This window comes from Carassius carassius, chromosome 2 (assembly GCF_963082965.1).
Source record: "Carassius carassius chromosome 2, fCarCar2.1, whole genome shotgun sequence".
Lineage (NCBI taxonomy): Eukaryota > Metazoa > Chordata > Actinopteri > Cypriniformes > Cyprinidae > Carassius > Carassius carassius.
Window position 1 is genome coordinate 9,803,418 of NC_081756.1, and position 17,931 is coordinate 9,821,348.

A 17,931-nucleotide genomic window follows, 5' to 3' on the forward strand; every position below is an offset into this window, starting at 1 on the left:
CAGAGACTGAACTGTTGTTCTCTTAGCCAATCAGAAGGAGACTTTTTGGCGATGATGATGCAGTGGAGTTCAAGGTTGACTGCAGCTGCGTAGTGAAGGTTGATGAAGAAATACACACATCTAGCTGTGAATGGACACGAGTCAGGTAGGATAAGTGTACAAATGACTTTAGCGTTTATTATAATTACATTACACTTGTATCATATGTTTGTATATCTTGCTATCGTTGTTGAAACTGACTCACATGAGACATAACACAGAAATCATGATGCCCTTGTACTTTATACAAGACCTAGCTAGTAGTGAACAGATCATAACCAGATCATTCATAACCAGTGATAGTGTAATACTGAAGCTGTCATTGTACGCGTGTTTATTTTAAAAATATATAAATAAATACATAATTTTAATTCAACAAGGATGCATTAAACTGATCAAAAGTGACAGTAAAGACAGTGTTACAAAATATTTATATTTGTAACAAATCCTGCTCTTTTGAACTTTCTATCAGAGAATGTATCTATATATTAATATATTATTACAAGTACATGTCAGAAGAAGTGTGGTTTCATTTTTACATAAAATTGTTACACTGAATGACAATGAAACATTATTTCACCCATATTTTGACATTTTACTTGAACAAAATTAGCTTCAAACATTAATGTAGACACTTGCAAGCTTGCATTTAATATGCTTTCTGTGAATATCAATCGCTTTTGTAAATTTTATTTGATACAGTCTCCAGAATGGGACCTCTCGTATTTGACCAATTTCCTCATTGTTGTGGTAGTTTCTCACATAATAAAAAAAGATGCAAATCAGTATTTAACATCCATATTTATTGACTTGTAATTCATTTATAGGTGGGATAACATAATGCATCCTTTCTTGTAAGTGAGTGTCAAATGAGTGTTATCTTTGATAGTTTTGGCCATTTAAATCCTATATATAATAATATATAGTAATTTGCAAGAGACAACTTCTCACTTTGAGCACACGAATGTGCGTGTCATTTATTTTAAAGGCAAAAAACAACAGAAAATATAGTGCTGACCAGCGTTCTACGTCATCACGCATTCTGAACATTTAAAGGGACCATGATCCCTGAACAGTTATGCAGAAACACAGTGTACAAGAACTACACTACCTAAAAACAAAGGTGAATTATGTCTGTCACAATCACTACACACGTCCCCCCAGAATTCACCATAACAGAAAAACCCTACAGTCATCTGGGAGGTGGGCGTATCAACCGGCCACAGTGACTGCGCTGTAATGGAGGTCGAGGAGACCTCACTGCAGCCGGTGTACCGTCATTACACGGGTGAGGGGCATGGGGTGTGGGAGGCTTATTTGGGATGGTAGCACGGGGTGGGGGCAGAGCAGGAGGCCGCCCGCGTCGTGAAGGCTGGGCCAGGTCAATGGGCCTGGCCACGTCTAAATGAGCCGGTTTAAGGCAGTCAATGTAGAGTCGCTCCAGTTTGCCACCCCTGTCTACCACAAAGTGTTTGTCCCCTGTCTCCAGAACCCAGAATGGGCCCTTGTAGGGTGGGCGTAGCAGTCCCCTGTGGGCATCGCGGCGAATGAAAACATAGTCTGCTGTTTGAAGTCCAGCGGGAATGTGCGACTGAGGGAGGCCGTGACAGGAAGTAGGGACAGGTGTAAAAAGCCTCGCATTATCCAGTAGAGTAGACCGCTGGAGAGTAGCAGACCAGGTAACTGTGGTGCTAGGGACAAAATCCCCTGGCACTCGCAGCGGCTGTCCATAAACAAGTTCCGTGGATGAGGACTGAAGGTCCTCCTTTGGTGCAGTCCTGATACCCAGCATCACCCACGGGAGCTTGTCGACCCAGTTGCTGTCTTTAAGGCTGGCACGCAGGGCAGCCTTCATGGATCTATGAAAACGTTCACAAAGTCCGTTAGCCTGCGGGTGATATGCAGTCGTGCGGTGGAGTCCCAAAGCTCGGATGTGAACTGCGCGCCTCTGTCAGAGGAAATGTCCGAAGGGGTGCCAAAACGGGCAATCCAGGTGCCAATAAATGCCCGTGTCATCTTGACACAGCCTCAGGCCAGCGGGTGGTCCTGTCAACCATGGTTAACAGATATGTGAAACCTTGAGAGGAGGGCAGAGGACCAACCAGGTCCACGTTTACGTGATCAAAATGCCTCTCAGGAACTGGGAACGATTCTAACGGGGCTTTAGTGTGGCAGTGTACTTTGGCCCGTTGGCACTCAACACAGGTCTTAGCCCAGTCCCTAACGTCCTTCTTGAGGCCGCGCCACACAAACTTTGCTGAAACAAGCCTCTGTGGAGCTTTTGCACCTGGGTGGGAGAGACCATGGATGGCATCAAAAACTTGTCGCCTCCACCCAGAGGGAACGATAGGCCGAGGACTACTTGTGGAGGACCCCGTGCTACCATCCCAAATAAGCCTTAATAACAACGGTACATTATGTCTGTTACAATCACTACACACACACACACACACACATTGTGTATATATATATATATATATATATATATATATATATAGACAAATTCTAAATTTCACAGGTCCATTTATTGTTGAGGTGCACTTTTTAGTTTAGCCAGATGCTGGTATCGCTAATGTAGTTTTATTACGTCAGTTTTATAAACTCATATCTGATTGTTCCACACAGTGCTAATACTAACAGTCACAACATGTCAGATGTTTCCTGGGCAGCTTGTTTGGGTTTCCCCAGTATGATTCTCTTTGCCACCACAATCTGAGGTTAAGAATATAGTGGCATCGCTCTGAAGGGAAGTTAGATTATCATCTGCGGAGGGTTTGTTTGCGTTGGTGTTGAAAGCAAAGTAATAATCTTGGAGGCCAGGATGATTATAGGGTTGTGGTGGTTACTATTATTTGTGACCCACAGGAAGGTCATTTTATTCTCTTCTCTGAAAACGCAATTAATCTGTATATTTTTTTGCCCAATATGAAATAAAAGATGTCTATAACATAAAAACAAAGCAGGCTAATTTTAAAAAGAAATCGGTACTAGGGATGGGCATTTAGTGAATAGACAATTGTAAGATTTATTTTTTTAGCCAAAACAGAAGGCCTAATTTGGGACATCAGATAAGATCTGTTTGCCTTTCAGCTCTCTCTTGGGTTCAGGCTGCAGTCAAAGGTCATTTCAATAAAGATCTATTTATGTCACGTCTTTGTTACAGAACTAGCTCAGCATCCTTTGAAATCACTTCGCTTTTGGTCATATTAATGGGGATTGACACCGTAATTGGCTTTAGTCATCATCTGCCTTTTAAAACCCATTTGATTTCCATTGGACTGTTGTAAAAATCCAGTGATGGAGGGAGGGTTCCTTTATGTCATGCATCCAGATATCTGTCCTCCATCAACCAAGCAGATGCCAACCTCATTTTGATAGCTGTACTGATAGCCTCCTGATTACCAAATCTCTAGGTTCTCTGATCCCTTTCAACGGACATGAAGGACCAATGAGAACAAAGAGAGACATGCAAGGCCACCCTCAGCTGCCTTCTGCTACACAGATCGAGAACATCAGAGAGGTCCCCCCTCCTCATCTTCCTTCCATCTGGGTTCTTGGGGGAATGCCATCTTAGTTAACACTATTCGAATCTATATAATTTTCTTAAGTTCTGCAGAATATCCCAAAGTCAACCTCCTTATGTATGTCTAAATGCAGATGTGCTGTGATAAGAAACTGAGAAGCAGGCCTTGGGATTCATTTCCTCTCTTTTTGATCACTGTGTTAGGATATTTTAAGGTTTCAAATAATAAACAGTAAACACTTAATTTAAGTATTTAATATTGCCTCTAAATCCCAGTATGTATCATCACACAGAAACTAAAAAAAAAGTTATTTTAAGTTCTAATAGTTTATACATATATATATATATATATATATATATATATATATATCAAATAAATGTAGCCTTGGTGAGTGTAAGAAAGAGAACGAAGACATAAAAGGGAAAAAAAATATTTTGACTGATAGTATATTATATATTAGTTGTTGTTTCTTTTCTACACATACGCACACAAACATTTTTTTTTTTCTGGGTGGTCGAGGTGCTATATAGCACCACTGCCATACAAAGAACCCGATAAGCCCCTGTATAGCTCTTAAAAGGTTCTCCAACTCCCTCTTAGTCTCTTAGATTAGTTGAAAAATAAAAACATTAATATACAGTATATTTCCTGAAGATAATGTGGTTCTCAACCTTTTTGCCCCCAAGGCCCTGCACACAAGACTTTTCGACCTCCGAAAAGCATAAAACAGCTTTTGCCATTCCCATTCATAGTAAACGTGACAGTGGAGTAACATCTAAAACCTGAGGAGAATGGGGTTCCTCTTATGGTTCCACATACTGTAGCACCATTTGACAAAGGTGTTGTGTAGCACCTTTAAAGATTTAAATGCACTTAAAATGGTTCCCCTATGAACCACAGTGCTATTTTAGTGCTTTTTTGCACCATTTTTGTTTAGATTGTATTCAATATATTGATTGTTTTTTGAACCAAATTTTTTTTTTGTACATATTTTCGCTCTGAATGTCCGGCAATCATGAACAATGAGGCTCAGAATTACAGGCTGCTTTCCAGTGTCACCTGGGCTGCTGTTTATTTTCTTTGCTATTTCAGGAGGTCAGCCGAGTGTTAGCACATTGGATGGTGGCATGGAGTCATTGTGACCTTTACACAAGTGTGACATCAGTGCTTGAATGGGTGTTTGCACGCTTTGCTTTGTATACCAGGTGTTTTTGCAGTATATATTTCATAGTAATTGACTCTTAGTCTTAAAGGGATATCTGTGTGTTTTGCCGTAATATTTGAAACTGTTTGTGCCTCCATCTGACTTTTTGAAATAATACATTTATGTATGCAGTAGATTATTGTCCTCAATAATATATGTAATTATGCACCGAAATTCGAAAAAAAAAAAGAAAAGAAAAAAACTACAAAATTTACTTTACACATGATGCATTTCAGCTGTTTTAATTTGAGCTTTATTTTATTTTTTATTCTGATGATTTGAGAGAGAGAGAGAGACTTCCTATATATAGGGCGACTATAAGGTATATAGCGTTATGCATAGACGGATCTGTACAGGGTGTTTGGAACTATTTCACATATTTTAATATTTAAATACTATTTCACAACTTTTTTTTTTACTTCATCTGTCATATTAATGCAACGTCCATGTCCTGAGTTCAAGATGCAACCGTTTATTTCATTTTTCTAATACTTAAGAAATAAAAATGAGCGCATATTTAGAACAAAGCACTTGTTGTTCTTTTAAGTTATTGTCTTACTCGTTGGCAAGTTCTCACATAAAATTGAAAAGCATTTGCCATGTAGTGATATTATAGTAATCTTAATTCAACAAGTCTTGGTGCCAAATTTTAAACTGTAAATAATCTATTATTTAGAGCTGTTTATCAGATTAAATGCTGCTAAAACATTGATGACGGCTCTGTCTCAAGAGATTTGTTCAATTTCAGAAGTGTTTGTTTTCCAGCAGATTCATAGGATTAAAAGAGCAATTTTGATGCCACCTGCTTCTCAGCTCTCTGGGAACCCTTTCTTCCTTCTGTTGCATTCTGGGTTTTGAGGGTCTGGGGCCACAGATGGCTCTCCAGAGATGCTCTATGTGACTCTATGTAGCAAATATATACATTGTGCTGTGTAATCCTGGATTAAGGGGAGACTTAGAGTTAATTATCCAATTGTTAGATAAAATTCATTTTGGTTCCGTCACATCGCCCGCCCCAGGGAATCATGTGGCAGTTAGTGCTTGTTCCAAACACACAGGGGAAGGTTCAGAAATAAAGATTTTCATCTCAATTGTCAGTAGGTCTGTTTGATTTTGGCTAAACTCCATTTGATTCCAAGCAGCTGACTCACCCAGTAACTCTCTCTGTCTCACACACACAGGGTGCCAGTGGAAAACCAGGCGGCCGCATATGGACTGTCTCTTGATATCATTCACTGGCCGTGTAATCTTATTATGCTAAATCCTTAATCCTCACCTATGCCGGACGCCCACAACAGTGATGGTGCTGGTGATTGGACGACTAGACGTAGTTGGGGATGCTGTGTTCTCCGCCACACATTCTGCCGAGCTGGTCAACGTTATGAACGCGACACACAGTCTCTTGAGGTCAGGATGAGAATGAGAAAGAGAGAGAGCCAATAAGATTGAAGGAAAAGGATGGATAGAACTAGACAAACTAATTTCTGGAACAAAATCCTTGGTTGTTATATGAATAGTGTTGAGTCAACCATTGTCCAGTAGTTTTATTTCTAGTTTTATTACACTGTTCAAGTTTGCAGTTGGTAAGATTTAATGTGTTTAAAAAGAAATCATTCTGATATACTGATTTGGTACTCAAGAAACATTTCTTAATATTATCAGTGTTGAAAACAGTAGGGCTTATTAATTAATTTTTATTTATTTTTTCAGTTATTTTTTGATAAATTGAAGTTTCAAAAGAACAGCATTTATTTGAAATAGAAATATTTTTTATAAATGTCCTTATACTTTCACTTATGATCAATTTAATGCATCTTTACAAAGTAAAATTGATTTAATTAATAATTCATAATGTTTTTGTTTTTATGGTAGTGTAGGTTTGTATATCTTTTTTTACTATTATTTTCAAAAGGCAGTCCATTATTTAGTATGCAGAAACTAAATAACAATTTCGACAGTTTGCACAACAAAATCCTGTCAGAAAAGTCTTTAAATTCACCTAACACCAATCAACTGCCTAGTCGAGTTTGAAAATACTTCATTTTGTACATCCCAAAAGATACTTTATAGAGCTTTAAAAGGTGAGCATATACTGTATGTTATAGTTTATGCAGAGAATATGTGCCCGCTATCAGTTGCAAGGAAAAACTGCTCAGAAACAATAGTCTGTTCACCCCACCCTGGACTTTGATAAGCAAAACAACAGCTGGCCCTTTCACTGCTTCTCTGAGATACGACGACATCCAGTCAGGCAGAAACATCCCTGGACGGAGGGGGCCTTTGGGCAGAGCAGCTAACTCTCATACACCCTGTTTGTGTTGGGGGTATCAGACGTAATTATGAGGATTCAAAGGTGTGGTTTCGATGTCTGACCAGCATGGAAAGAGAGGGGAGCAGGGGACAGAGCTATGAAGCGAGGAGATGGCTGGTCGGTAATGGGATTAGGTGTAGCACTTTCCATGAAACATGGAGACAGACACCTGACACTTGGCCTGGGACTGAGATGGAGGAAGTAGGGGACAGAAGGATTAATTCCACCCCATATTGGAGATGAGGCAATAGGGGCTTTTGGGATAGGGCTCGCTTTCGTTCAGTTTCTGCTCGGCTGGGTCACCTTGCTTCTTTTGGTTTGTTTCGGGAGAAAAGATTGAGGTTTATCCTTCATTGGACATCCAGTGAAGTTGTCCTTCTGAAGATTTGTTTTCTAATCGTGCAAGAGCTTGATTTTCAGAGTTTCTTGTTAGGAGGTAGTTCAAAAACCGACAAATGGCACCTCATTGAAGTGCTGGGTTATCTTTTGAGCTGTTTCTCAGCCAAGTTAGGTTTTGTGGATGTGTATACTATTAAAAATAAAGGTTATTTATTGGCATTGATGGTTCCATGAAGAACCTCTAAGATTTATGGAATCTTTCCATTGCACAAAAGGTTCTTTGGGGAACCCCAAATGGTGGTTATATTACATTGCTACAAAAACCTCTTTTGGGTCCTTTATTTTTAAAGGAATAGATCAGCCAAAAAATAAAAATAAAATAAAAAATACTGAAAATGTACACACCCTTAGGCCTTCCAAAGATGTAGACGATTTTGTTTTCGAGAAAGCATTATATCATTTGTTTACCAATGGATCCCTTATAGTGAATGGGTACCATCAAAATGAGTTTCTATTTGATAACAGCATCACAATAATCCACAAGTTATCGTCTGGATTGCAGTCCATCAAGTAACATCTGATGAATAAACAAAATAAATTTTTAACATCAAACATCTGGCTAAAATAAGAGTCCTCTATCCATAATATTGCTTTTTCCAGTGAAGAAGTCATCTTGTTTGAATCAGGATAGAAATATGCACAGCTCAAGAACAGTTTACAAGTGAAAACGGTTAAAAACAGTTTCAAACAAATACATACAGTATGCATATGTTTTTATTTATTTATTTATTTTTTTGAGAGGACAACAGGAGATGGACTTTTTCACTGTATGAAGCGTGAATTGGAGACTGGTATTTTGGCTGGAAGTGATGTTTAAAATGCCTTCACTATGCCTTCGTTTCATGCAAGATGTTAATTGGATTACATCTTGGATGGCCTGAGCTGAGAAAATTTGAGGTGAGTTATTCTTTTAAGAGTGTACAAACATCCAAACACGACCTTTATTGACTCACCCCTCCTGCTAGCTTGATGGCCAAGGAAAAGTCAATAGTTTGAGAGGGGATGGACTGTTTATTCTGACAACACACCACAGTTTTATCAGTTAAAGTGTTGTGGTGCAAAGACAAACAAAAGACCTTGTTTTCTGTTGCTATGGCCATAGCGTAACTCTCTTTTTTCAGCTGGAGGAGATGAACCTGTGCCTGCTAGCACCGTCACCTGCTCCCAAAGGTGTAGATTGGGTTGTCTGAGACCGGGTCAGACGCCCAGGGGTCACTATTTGTGTCTTGTTGATGGGTTGTAGAGGCTCCTGAAAATGAAACACCATCTCTAATGAACACTTTGGTTTCACAGTTTTAACTGTTAGCCATTAAATGTGTGAGGTGTATTTCCCCACCAACACCACCTCAGTGACAGTGTTTAAAACCCTCTTTCAAGCCTGTGGCACAGGTTTATGTCGTCAATTTTAGCAACTGAGTAAGAGGTCCTATTGAGTAAGCCCATGCAAATTTAAGGTTTTCATTTGAAGTTGAAGTATAGCAGTCAGAGCATGTGCTCCAGAGCTGTTCTCGCTAAGAATGGGTTAGGATGGTCAATTAGTCATATTTAAATTAGTTATATTCTTAATTTAGGGTTTAATTTATGTGTCCTGAAACTACATCAGTGTGGCTTTAGTATTGTTTATATACTATTATAGTATTTATTAATATGTTAAATTGGCTTTTGTTTATATATTTTCTGTTTTTATTTTTTATTTTAGTTTAAGCTTTTGTCATTTTTTTTTATAAAAAAAAAAATATTGATTTATTTCTGTATAGCTTAATTAACTTTTATTTCATTTAGTAATTTTAGGTATTCTGCCTAAATTAAATCTAAATTCAGTTGTTTCTAAAAAATTGAATTATTGACAATAAGATCATTAGGATGCATTTTAAAAATAGGATGAATTTACATTTCATGCCAACTTTAAGTATTGTCCGTGTCCCGATTCCATTTCCACTCCAGTAATTTCTTGTTACTCTTGCTGAATTTAATTTGAAATCTCAGACTTTATATTAATGAACCTGTTTTAGAACTCAAACAAATCAGTAAATGTGCTCAATATCACCTGTATTACAAAATCAGTGTTACGTGTGAATAATTGTTTATAATTTTGATTCATTTTTTTAATTATTATTTCAGGATTTCTGAAGACTGGCAGGATGTTTCGTGGTTTCTTTGTGAAGACGATTAGCTTTGTCGGTTACACCGTCCAGTATGGCTGCGTCGCTCACTGTGCCTTTGAGTATATCGGCGAATTTGTGTCGGTAAGATTCTTGGAGATGTTTGCTTAAAGCATTTGCTTTGACAAAGTAAAATAAATACATAAATGTTAGTAAATGTCTATTTCTACCCACAATTCACCTCCAACAGTGTTCTGGGCCTTCCATGGAACCCACCATTACTAACCATGATGTGGTTTTCTCTGAACGAGTAAGCCGTCACCTCTGTCGAATAAAAAAGTGAGTCTGAAATGCTTTTATTTGACTTATATTGATCATACAGTAATGCAGAAACTTTGAGTATCTGCTTTATTTTGACCTTACCTGTTAAATTCTTCCAGAGGGGATATCGTAATAGCCAAAAGTCCTTTTGATCCAAAGATGAACATTTGTAAACGAGTGATGGGGCTGGAGGGGGACAAAGTCTGCACTAGTGGACCATCAGACGTCTTTAAAACACACACTTACGTGAGTACCTGCTGTACCACACATGACATCAGCTCTACTTAAAGGAATGATTTATTTTCCTTAAACACTTTCTGGAGTCCTTCACTACATTTTTTCCCTTCTTTTTTATGTGTAAACCACTGCGTTAACTCTTATTTCACAAGCTTTCATCTTCGTTGGGTAAAACGTTTACCTTATGGCAACAAGAAATCCTTATTTCTCGGTTATTATTGGTCCAGAGAGAGCATAGTCACCTTGTTACAGAAATAGCTGTTATTGCTTTTTTTTGTATCACTTTTTTTTCCACCATGACTACGTGCGGTTCTGGCCTGTAATTTTTCCTGAAGCTGTTAGTGTTAGTGCCAGGTGAGTAGAGCAAGTGATGAAGAGAAAGGAGAGAAAGAAAGGCCTGTCACCGCAAGTAATACAAACCCTCAGACGAACAAGGACCCAAGATTGTAGAAGTTTGCTCACTCTCAGTACTAGCCTTCCTAACCTGATTGCAATGTCAGAATTGAGTAAATTGCAGTTTCAATACAGTTCTTATCTTCTTATCTTAAAATGTATGCAGAGTGATTCAGGTATGAAATCATACAATGTTAATCTAAATCAACAGTGATGATGTTGTAGCAATCTTTTGTTCTATTGATTTTTCTTTCTAATGCTCATTATGTGACAGAAGTTGTTTGTGTTGACAGGAAGGAAGGAATGCTGATATTATAAGTCAGATCTGTAACTTTGTGGTATCTAATAACATTGAAATATCAATGCTTCAGAAACATTATTGAAAAGAGTCTCTTGGCAAGTATGTTTAAATACTACCTTCAGTATGACAGGGTGATTTGTTTGTTCCTATATATAAAATGCCTTTGAGTAATTAAAGGATTTGTCAATCAAAGATAGAATGTTAATAACTGATTTGGCTGTGTGATCTTACACAGCTGTTTTTCACTGCATGTGTACAAACCACAAGATCTATAAACAGGAGAAAATGTGTGATAGTTCAATACAGTGCTGCAGGAACGAGTCCTAAAACTTGCATTAGTTAGCATTTTTATCAGCTGTTGATTGTCAATGGTATTTTTTTTAAATGCCTCTAATGATGTCTGTGATTAACACAAGTTCAAGATAATTTCACGTTTTATTCTACAACATAAGTATAGTAGTGTTGCCCTGCTCATAATTTGAAGCTTTTACATTTCTTGAAAAAGGTGGTTGCTTACTAGTAGCTAAATGGACTGCAGAGATTGTGAGGATGCTGAACAGTTAAACGTATCTACTCACTAGTCCGTGTTTACAACATTGTTGCATGCTCTTGCAAACTTTTCAAAATTACATTTGAAATTAAGATCAGATTTGTCGAAGTTTAGTGCTGCTAATTTTGAAGACACGCAGCCGTAGTGTAGTTTGTTTGTAGCCTGTGTTTAGCTTTTTACTTCTGGTTTGTATATAAGCTTCAAAATCTTGAGGAACAAAATGTGTAAGATTCATAAACCTTTGTTGGCCACAGAGCATATTTTCTGCAATAATCTAAATAAACAGCTTTTTGTCGAGGGAACCAGGGAAACAAAGTTTTGTTTAGATAAGCCCTATACTACCTGTAACTTGCATAATTCATTGTAGAGGTATTTTGTAGACCAGAATCTAGATGTTAAACAATCAACAACAGAAACGGTACTATGTTTTTAACATGCTTCCCATCTGTAAGATCATATGCAGGGTTGTCCACATTTGTGTCAGGTCACAGTATGGTGTGATTTCTCGTATGCTTGGCTGACAGACAGGACAAAAGCTTGGCTCCGAAACAGCAGATGACAACAGGCTGAGATTTCTTGTGGATGGGATCAAACATATGTTTCAATGCTAATGAGAGTCGACTTAAAGACGTGACATATGTTGTGACGAGCGTCCCGAGTCCACATCAGCGTCGCCCTGGTAACTCACGAGGAGCACCGGCTCGAGGCTCATCACGGTCTGATCACCTACACCTGCCTCTCATCAGCCGGGCCTCATATAAACAGCACGCGCACAGGAAAAAGGGTGAGAAGCCTTTGCTCCTACCTATTCCTTCCACCCCGCCACACTGGTGGAGAACGCGGGCAATACCATGGAAGGAATACAAATCTGCGGTTCCCCAGCGACTCACACTCCTTTTTGTTTTTCTTTGTGTTTTTCTCTGGCAGGCGGCTGCTGCTCCCCGAACCTCCAGGATGGAAAAATACTCCAGCGCCTAACGGAGGTCAGCATCTGCCAGCAACAGATAAGGGAACGCCTAGCCTCTCAAGTGGACCAGACCGAGCGGGAACTTGGCGAGCTGCGGGCGGCGTCCGCTCGACGCGTTCCACTTCCCGACCCGCGAGCGAAAGTGTCCCAGCTACTCCCCAAGATGACCGCTGATGACGATATAGAGGCCTTTCTACAAATGTTTGAAAATACAGCTACCCAGGAGGGTTGGGAGAGCGATGACTGGGCGCGGTTGGTCGCCCCTCTCCTCACCGGCGAAGCTCAGCGGGCCTTCTTAGCCCTGCCGACGGAAGTGGCAAACGATTACGGCTAGCTCAAGAAGGAAATCCTGTCCCGGCTGGGGCTCTCCTCGGTCTGCGCTGCCCAGCACTTCCATGAGTGGGACTATAAACTCCGCCTCCCAGCCCGAGCCCAGGCGGCTGAACTATCCCGCCTCGCATGGCATTGGTTGCTCGCTGGGGAACCCATTACTGCCCAAGTTGTAGAACGTGTCGTTGTGGACCGATTCCTCCGGGCCCTTCCCCAGACTCACCAGCAAGCGGTTGGGAGGCGGAACCCTACTTCAATCACCGAGCTCGTAGAGGCGGTGGAACTGGCGGATGCTGCCCAACAACGGGACACCGGGGAGCAGTCGAGGCCGTTTCCCCGGAGGGTGGTCCAGGAGCGGCGCACGCCGGAGGGCACCTTGCGACCAGTAGCTAGGCCGGCGGCTCCCTCCCCGAAGGACGAACCGATGCCCACCGCGGACCCTGCATCCCCCGCGCAGACGTGGTTGGCGGGCTGTATCGTACACCGTGACCTGCCCAAGGGGGCGCCGGAAGCGGAGGTGAAAATTAACGGCCGTCCCGGGCGCCTGGCCCCTTGAAGTGGGTGTGCTGAAGGATCTGCCCTTCCCCCTCCTTCTTGGCCGAGACTGGCCGGGGTTCGACCGCCTCCTGGCCGCCGCCATAGGGCCCGCCACCACGAAGGGGAGCTGCCCCAAGAGAAGGCCAGCAAGAGGGATCCGTCAGCAGTTGGCCCTACTAGCCACGGACAGTGGGAGAGATGGTGAGTCCCAGGTCGTTGAAGCTAACCTCTACCATGATCTGTTCCAACAGGTGAATCGGGGAGGTTCATTTGCCCAAGAACAACGCGAGGATGATTGTCTCAAGCATTACTGGTCTCAAGTGCGCATGGTAGACGGGAACGAACTAAAACCAGGGCCCCATCCTCTCCCGCACTTCATCGTCCAAAATGGCCTAATCTACTGTGTCGCACAGCAAAGGGGGGAGGAAAAAACTTTATTAGTGGTACCCCGGACGAAGACGGAAACGGTGCTACAGTTGGTCACTCGCACCCCCTGGTGGGCCACCTGGGGCCCGAGAATACCACTCACAGGATTAGGGATCGCTTCCATTCGGTCCAACGGTTCAATCAAACCCTCAAGCAAGTGCTACGGCGGGTCGTGGCCGAAGACAGATGCAACTGGGACCTCATGCTTCCCTACGTGTTGTTCGGCATTCGAGAGGTCCCTCAGGCGTCCACGGGTTTCACCCCCTTCGTGCTGCTGTTCGGGCGCCAGCCTCGGGGACTGCTAGATGTCGCCAGGGAAGCATGGGAGCAACATTCATTGAACATGCTCCGTCATTGAACATGTGAAGGCGATGAGGGAAAGAATCGACCGGGTCATGCCATTAGTCCGGGAACACCTCGCCAGGGCACAGCAAGCACAGCAGCAGCACTATGACCGGGCCGCGCAGCCCCGCGAGTTCCAGCCCGGGGACCGGGTAATGGTCCTCATCCCCGACTTCCGCCGCCTGAACGAGGTCTCGACGTTCGACGGCTACCCCATGCCTAGAGTGGATGAGCTTCTCGATCGCCTGGGAAGGGCCTGCTATATCTCCACCCTGGACCTCACCAAGGGATACTGTTTTGGGGTTGGCAGGATACTAGAGAGCACCTTTTTGCACGCCAAAGCACCGTCATCACCCCGCAACCCTTCACTTTTCAATAAAATCCACCCTCCAGGGCTTTACACTTGAGTTTGCTCCTGCCTATTCCTTCCCCCCCGCCACAATGTCTATAATCACGATTCTTTAGCATCGGTCAATGATGCATTTGTTTGCAATACAGAAGCTCAGCGAATCAATTTGTGGGTCCTGTTTAGACATTCTCACACATTAGTGCATGAGATGGCTTTGTTAGATATCTAACGTGACTATAAGAATGCTGTATCAAGATTGGAATTATTCACGATTCCTTGGAATTCTACTTGATGGGGGAAAAACTAACTTAAAAATCTTTCAGTTTGGTCAGTGCCAGATAGGCATGTCCATACTGTTATGTTTATAATGACAACGTGATGTGTTGTTCACCCTCGCCTCACATATAGAGGGGGTGGAGGGGACTTAATTAGGGGCTTGACAGCCCCACTCTCCCTGTGTGATGAGATTATTCATAATTGATGTCAGTGTGGATCAGGCTTCGCTCTGTTGCCGGCCCAGCCTGGCAGGTCTGTCCATGGTCTAGACTAGACCCATGGAGGAGCTCACAGAGGCGTGGTTTCACCCCTCACTGAGAGGATAAAGAGGGTGTGGGGGGGGGCTGCGAGGCCCCAGCGGTTTGTAAATATTATCCCATTCCCATCTGAGATGAGCAGTTAAGTCATGTGAACTTTCTCACTGTTAGGAACTTCTACTTTATCCTCTAATCCAGGGAGATCCTAGTGTTGCAATACGGAGTGTCGGATGCAAATGCATTTCAGGGATCATTTTAGATGAGTGTGGCTGCAATCAGAATAAATTGTACTCATTTTCTCAAGTTAGCATTTTGGTTTAACATTTTGCACTTCCCATCCTACTGTAATCTAGGTTCCAAGAGGCCATGTGTGGCTGGAAGGCGATAACCTTCGAAATTCCACAGATTCCCGAAGCTATGGTCCAATTCCCTATGCCCTGATCCGAGGACGCGTTTGCTTAAAGGTAATGAGAATACAGTCTCATTTCTTGACCTATACACTTCCCCAAAGGCCCAAACCACAAGCTTTTTGAGTTTGAACTGTTGCCCTTTTATGTAGTATTTTTTAAAGGTTTTTTTCTTTCTCTTAAACAAGCAATACAAATGATTCTTTCTTAATTTTACTTTTATTTGAAATTACAAATAAGTTAATTCAAAGTATAATTTAGCAAGTAGCTGAAGATTTCGGCTGTAGACTCATAGAGCGTCGCGTGCCCATGACCCTGTAAACAGGTCTCCTCACCTTCTGTCAGCCCCTGATTGGAAAGTAAGAGGCAAATGATATGGAGGTGGAGGTTCTTACAAGGAAAAAAATGTTTTCTCCACTTCTTTGAATTGTAAAAGTGGTATAATGCATATCATGAAAATGCATGTCACTGGGGTGATACCCTTTCAAAAGCCTTTAATATGTGTACCATTTAGGTACTGATATGTACATTTTAAGTGCTAATATGTACCTTCAAGGTACTAAAATGCATCAATATGTGTACCTTTGGAAATGACACTGCCCCGGTGACAGCTCTTTTCCTTTAGAGTATGATATAAAATAGCATATAAATTTCATTCAATTGAATGATGCAATTTTTTGTTTATTCTTTTTTTTTCTTTTGCAGATGTGGCCACCGCATAGTTTTGGCGTATTGGCTGAAAGTCCTAATGACGGGCGCATTTTATGAAGAAGCTGTGTGCATGTGTAGTCGCAATGTAAATTATATTTTTGCAATGTTTTAAAATAAATCCATATTTATAATTCATGTCTGTTTCATTGCTTATAGCATATACGAATTTATGATAGTTTAAAAGCAAATGCATGACGTATCAAAACACACAGATGCATCATATCAGCAACATCATGCTGCAACCAATGCTTTAAATTAAACTGCATTAAATGCAAGAAAGATCTGGTGAGGTTTTAAATAGGTAACACAGACTTGTGTTGTTTTAAATAGGTTTCACAACATTCATTAATGCAGCTGACCCATAAGTGACACTCTTTACATTGAAATTTCCTTTTTGCATAGAAACATTTTTACCAAAAGTTGTAATTTTGTGATTTTTTTTTTATATATTGGAAGGCACCCTAAAATAAGAGTATATGAGAGTATAGAGACTAAATTTGATGAAACTTCCTTTTCAACCATTAATAATGATAATGTTTTTAACACTACTAACAATAACTAATAGTGTGACTATTTATTTGATGTTTAATTTATATTTATTCATATTTATTAATTTATTCATAATTCATATTTATTATTTAGAGTCTCTGAGTCAGAATAAAAATTAAATTTTCTTGAGGAAAGCAGATATAAATACATTCCCGGACATACAACTGTACATCTGTCATGCTGGCATTGTCCTTTGACCTGGATCTCGTTGACCTTTTAGAATAATAGAATTATTTTTTTTTCACAAACTTATAAAACCAGATACTTGTCTTCATTACAACCTTACATCCTTCTTGTAATACCCTTAGAGGATTTACTTATTGTTTATATATCGTTTGGATTTAAGCACAGTTGGGATCTAATCCACCATTGAAGGGAATGATTAATAAACTTAATCATAATTAAAGTCCAAAGAGAGACTTCTACACACCTTCATCAAAGACTAACTCCCTCTGTTGCTGTTTCTTTCGGTGTTTATTGGTGTGTTTGGATGTGCGCATTTAAGGTAATGAGAAATTGACATTCTTCTTTCAATGCAGAATGTGTGTTTCTTTAATCAAGGCTTTAATTAAAACTTGACAGCATCATTTGATCTCAGTGCAGGATGAGTCTGTCTTTAGATGACGCTGGCTGACATCAAACACAAATGCGAGAGGATACCATGGGCGTTTGCATGGGATGAGCCTCTTAATTTGGTTGAAAGCTGATCTGAGGTCAGATTTGTGGTTTCTGTTGTTGTTTTTCAGACTGAGGTTTGTGGAAAGGGAATTTGATCTTAGATCAGTTCAAAAAGGAAACTTCTGCCAACATTGGATTTCGCCCCAGTGGATCCATACAAGACAGATGGCATTGAGTGGGAGACAGACTATTGGCGGCTGCATCAAGTGTGATGTCTGTTGTGATCAGACTCGTGAGGATAATCGATAGATAAACCCTACTGATCAAAGCCTTTGATTTCAAATGTGAGCCAGGCTCCAGTATTATTCTAGAAAGCATAAAAGGGAAACAGAATGTAAACACATTTCTAGGTGTTAATTAAAGTCTTCCAATATAAACAATATATTAACCAAAACTTAGTATGGTAACCAGTGTTGCTGCTGGGATTTTGTATAGATATTAACTGAATTGACTTTAACTGATCCTTACCTTAATTACCTTAAATGCACCACATGCATTAAGTGGTTTTCAGTCTTTTATCCATGTAAGACATTCAAGTTTATTTTTGTATAGCGCTTTTTACAATACAAACATTCATATATAATTTGTTAAAACGGCACAGTTTGCCTCTTTCATTTTTGATTTTCTTTTTAAAAATCTGTATCCATATCATGTAAATGGTAAATCATAAATGCAGTTCTCACAAATTTCAAACTAGAAGTAGTTTTATTTAAAACATTAG

At 40.5% G+C, this 17,931-nt stretch overlaps 1 protein-coding gene across 2 annotated transcripts; it reads left to right on the forward strand.

Moving 5' to 3' along the window:
* Positions 1–2: 2 nt before the first annotated feature.
* Positions 3–16,118, forward strand: LOC132101813 (mitochondrial inner membrane protease subunit 1-like). Of its 2 annotated transcripts, none has more exons than XM_059507035.1 (6): positions 3–145; positions 9,599–9,723; positions 9,830–9,918; positions 10,020–10,146; positions 15,219–15,329; positions 15,978–16,118. In XM_059507035.1, exons 1-6 carry the CDS (start codon positions 103–105, stop codon positions 16,038–16,040), a joined length of 558 nt encoding a protein of 185 aa, XP_059363018.1. In that variant the 5' UTR covers positions 3–102; the 3' UTR covers positions 16,041–16,118. The 2 variants fall into 2 exon arrangements, with proteins under 2 accessions (XP_059363018.1, XP_059363021.1); XM_059507038.1 differs by lacking the exon at positions 3–145 and adding an exon at positions 8,341–8,374.
* The last annotated feature ends 1,813 nt before the right edge of the window (positions 16,119–17,931 follow it).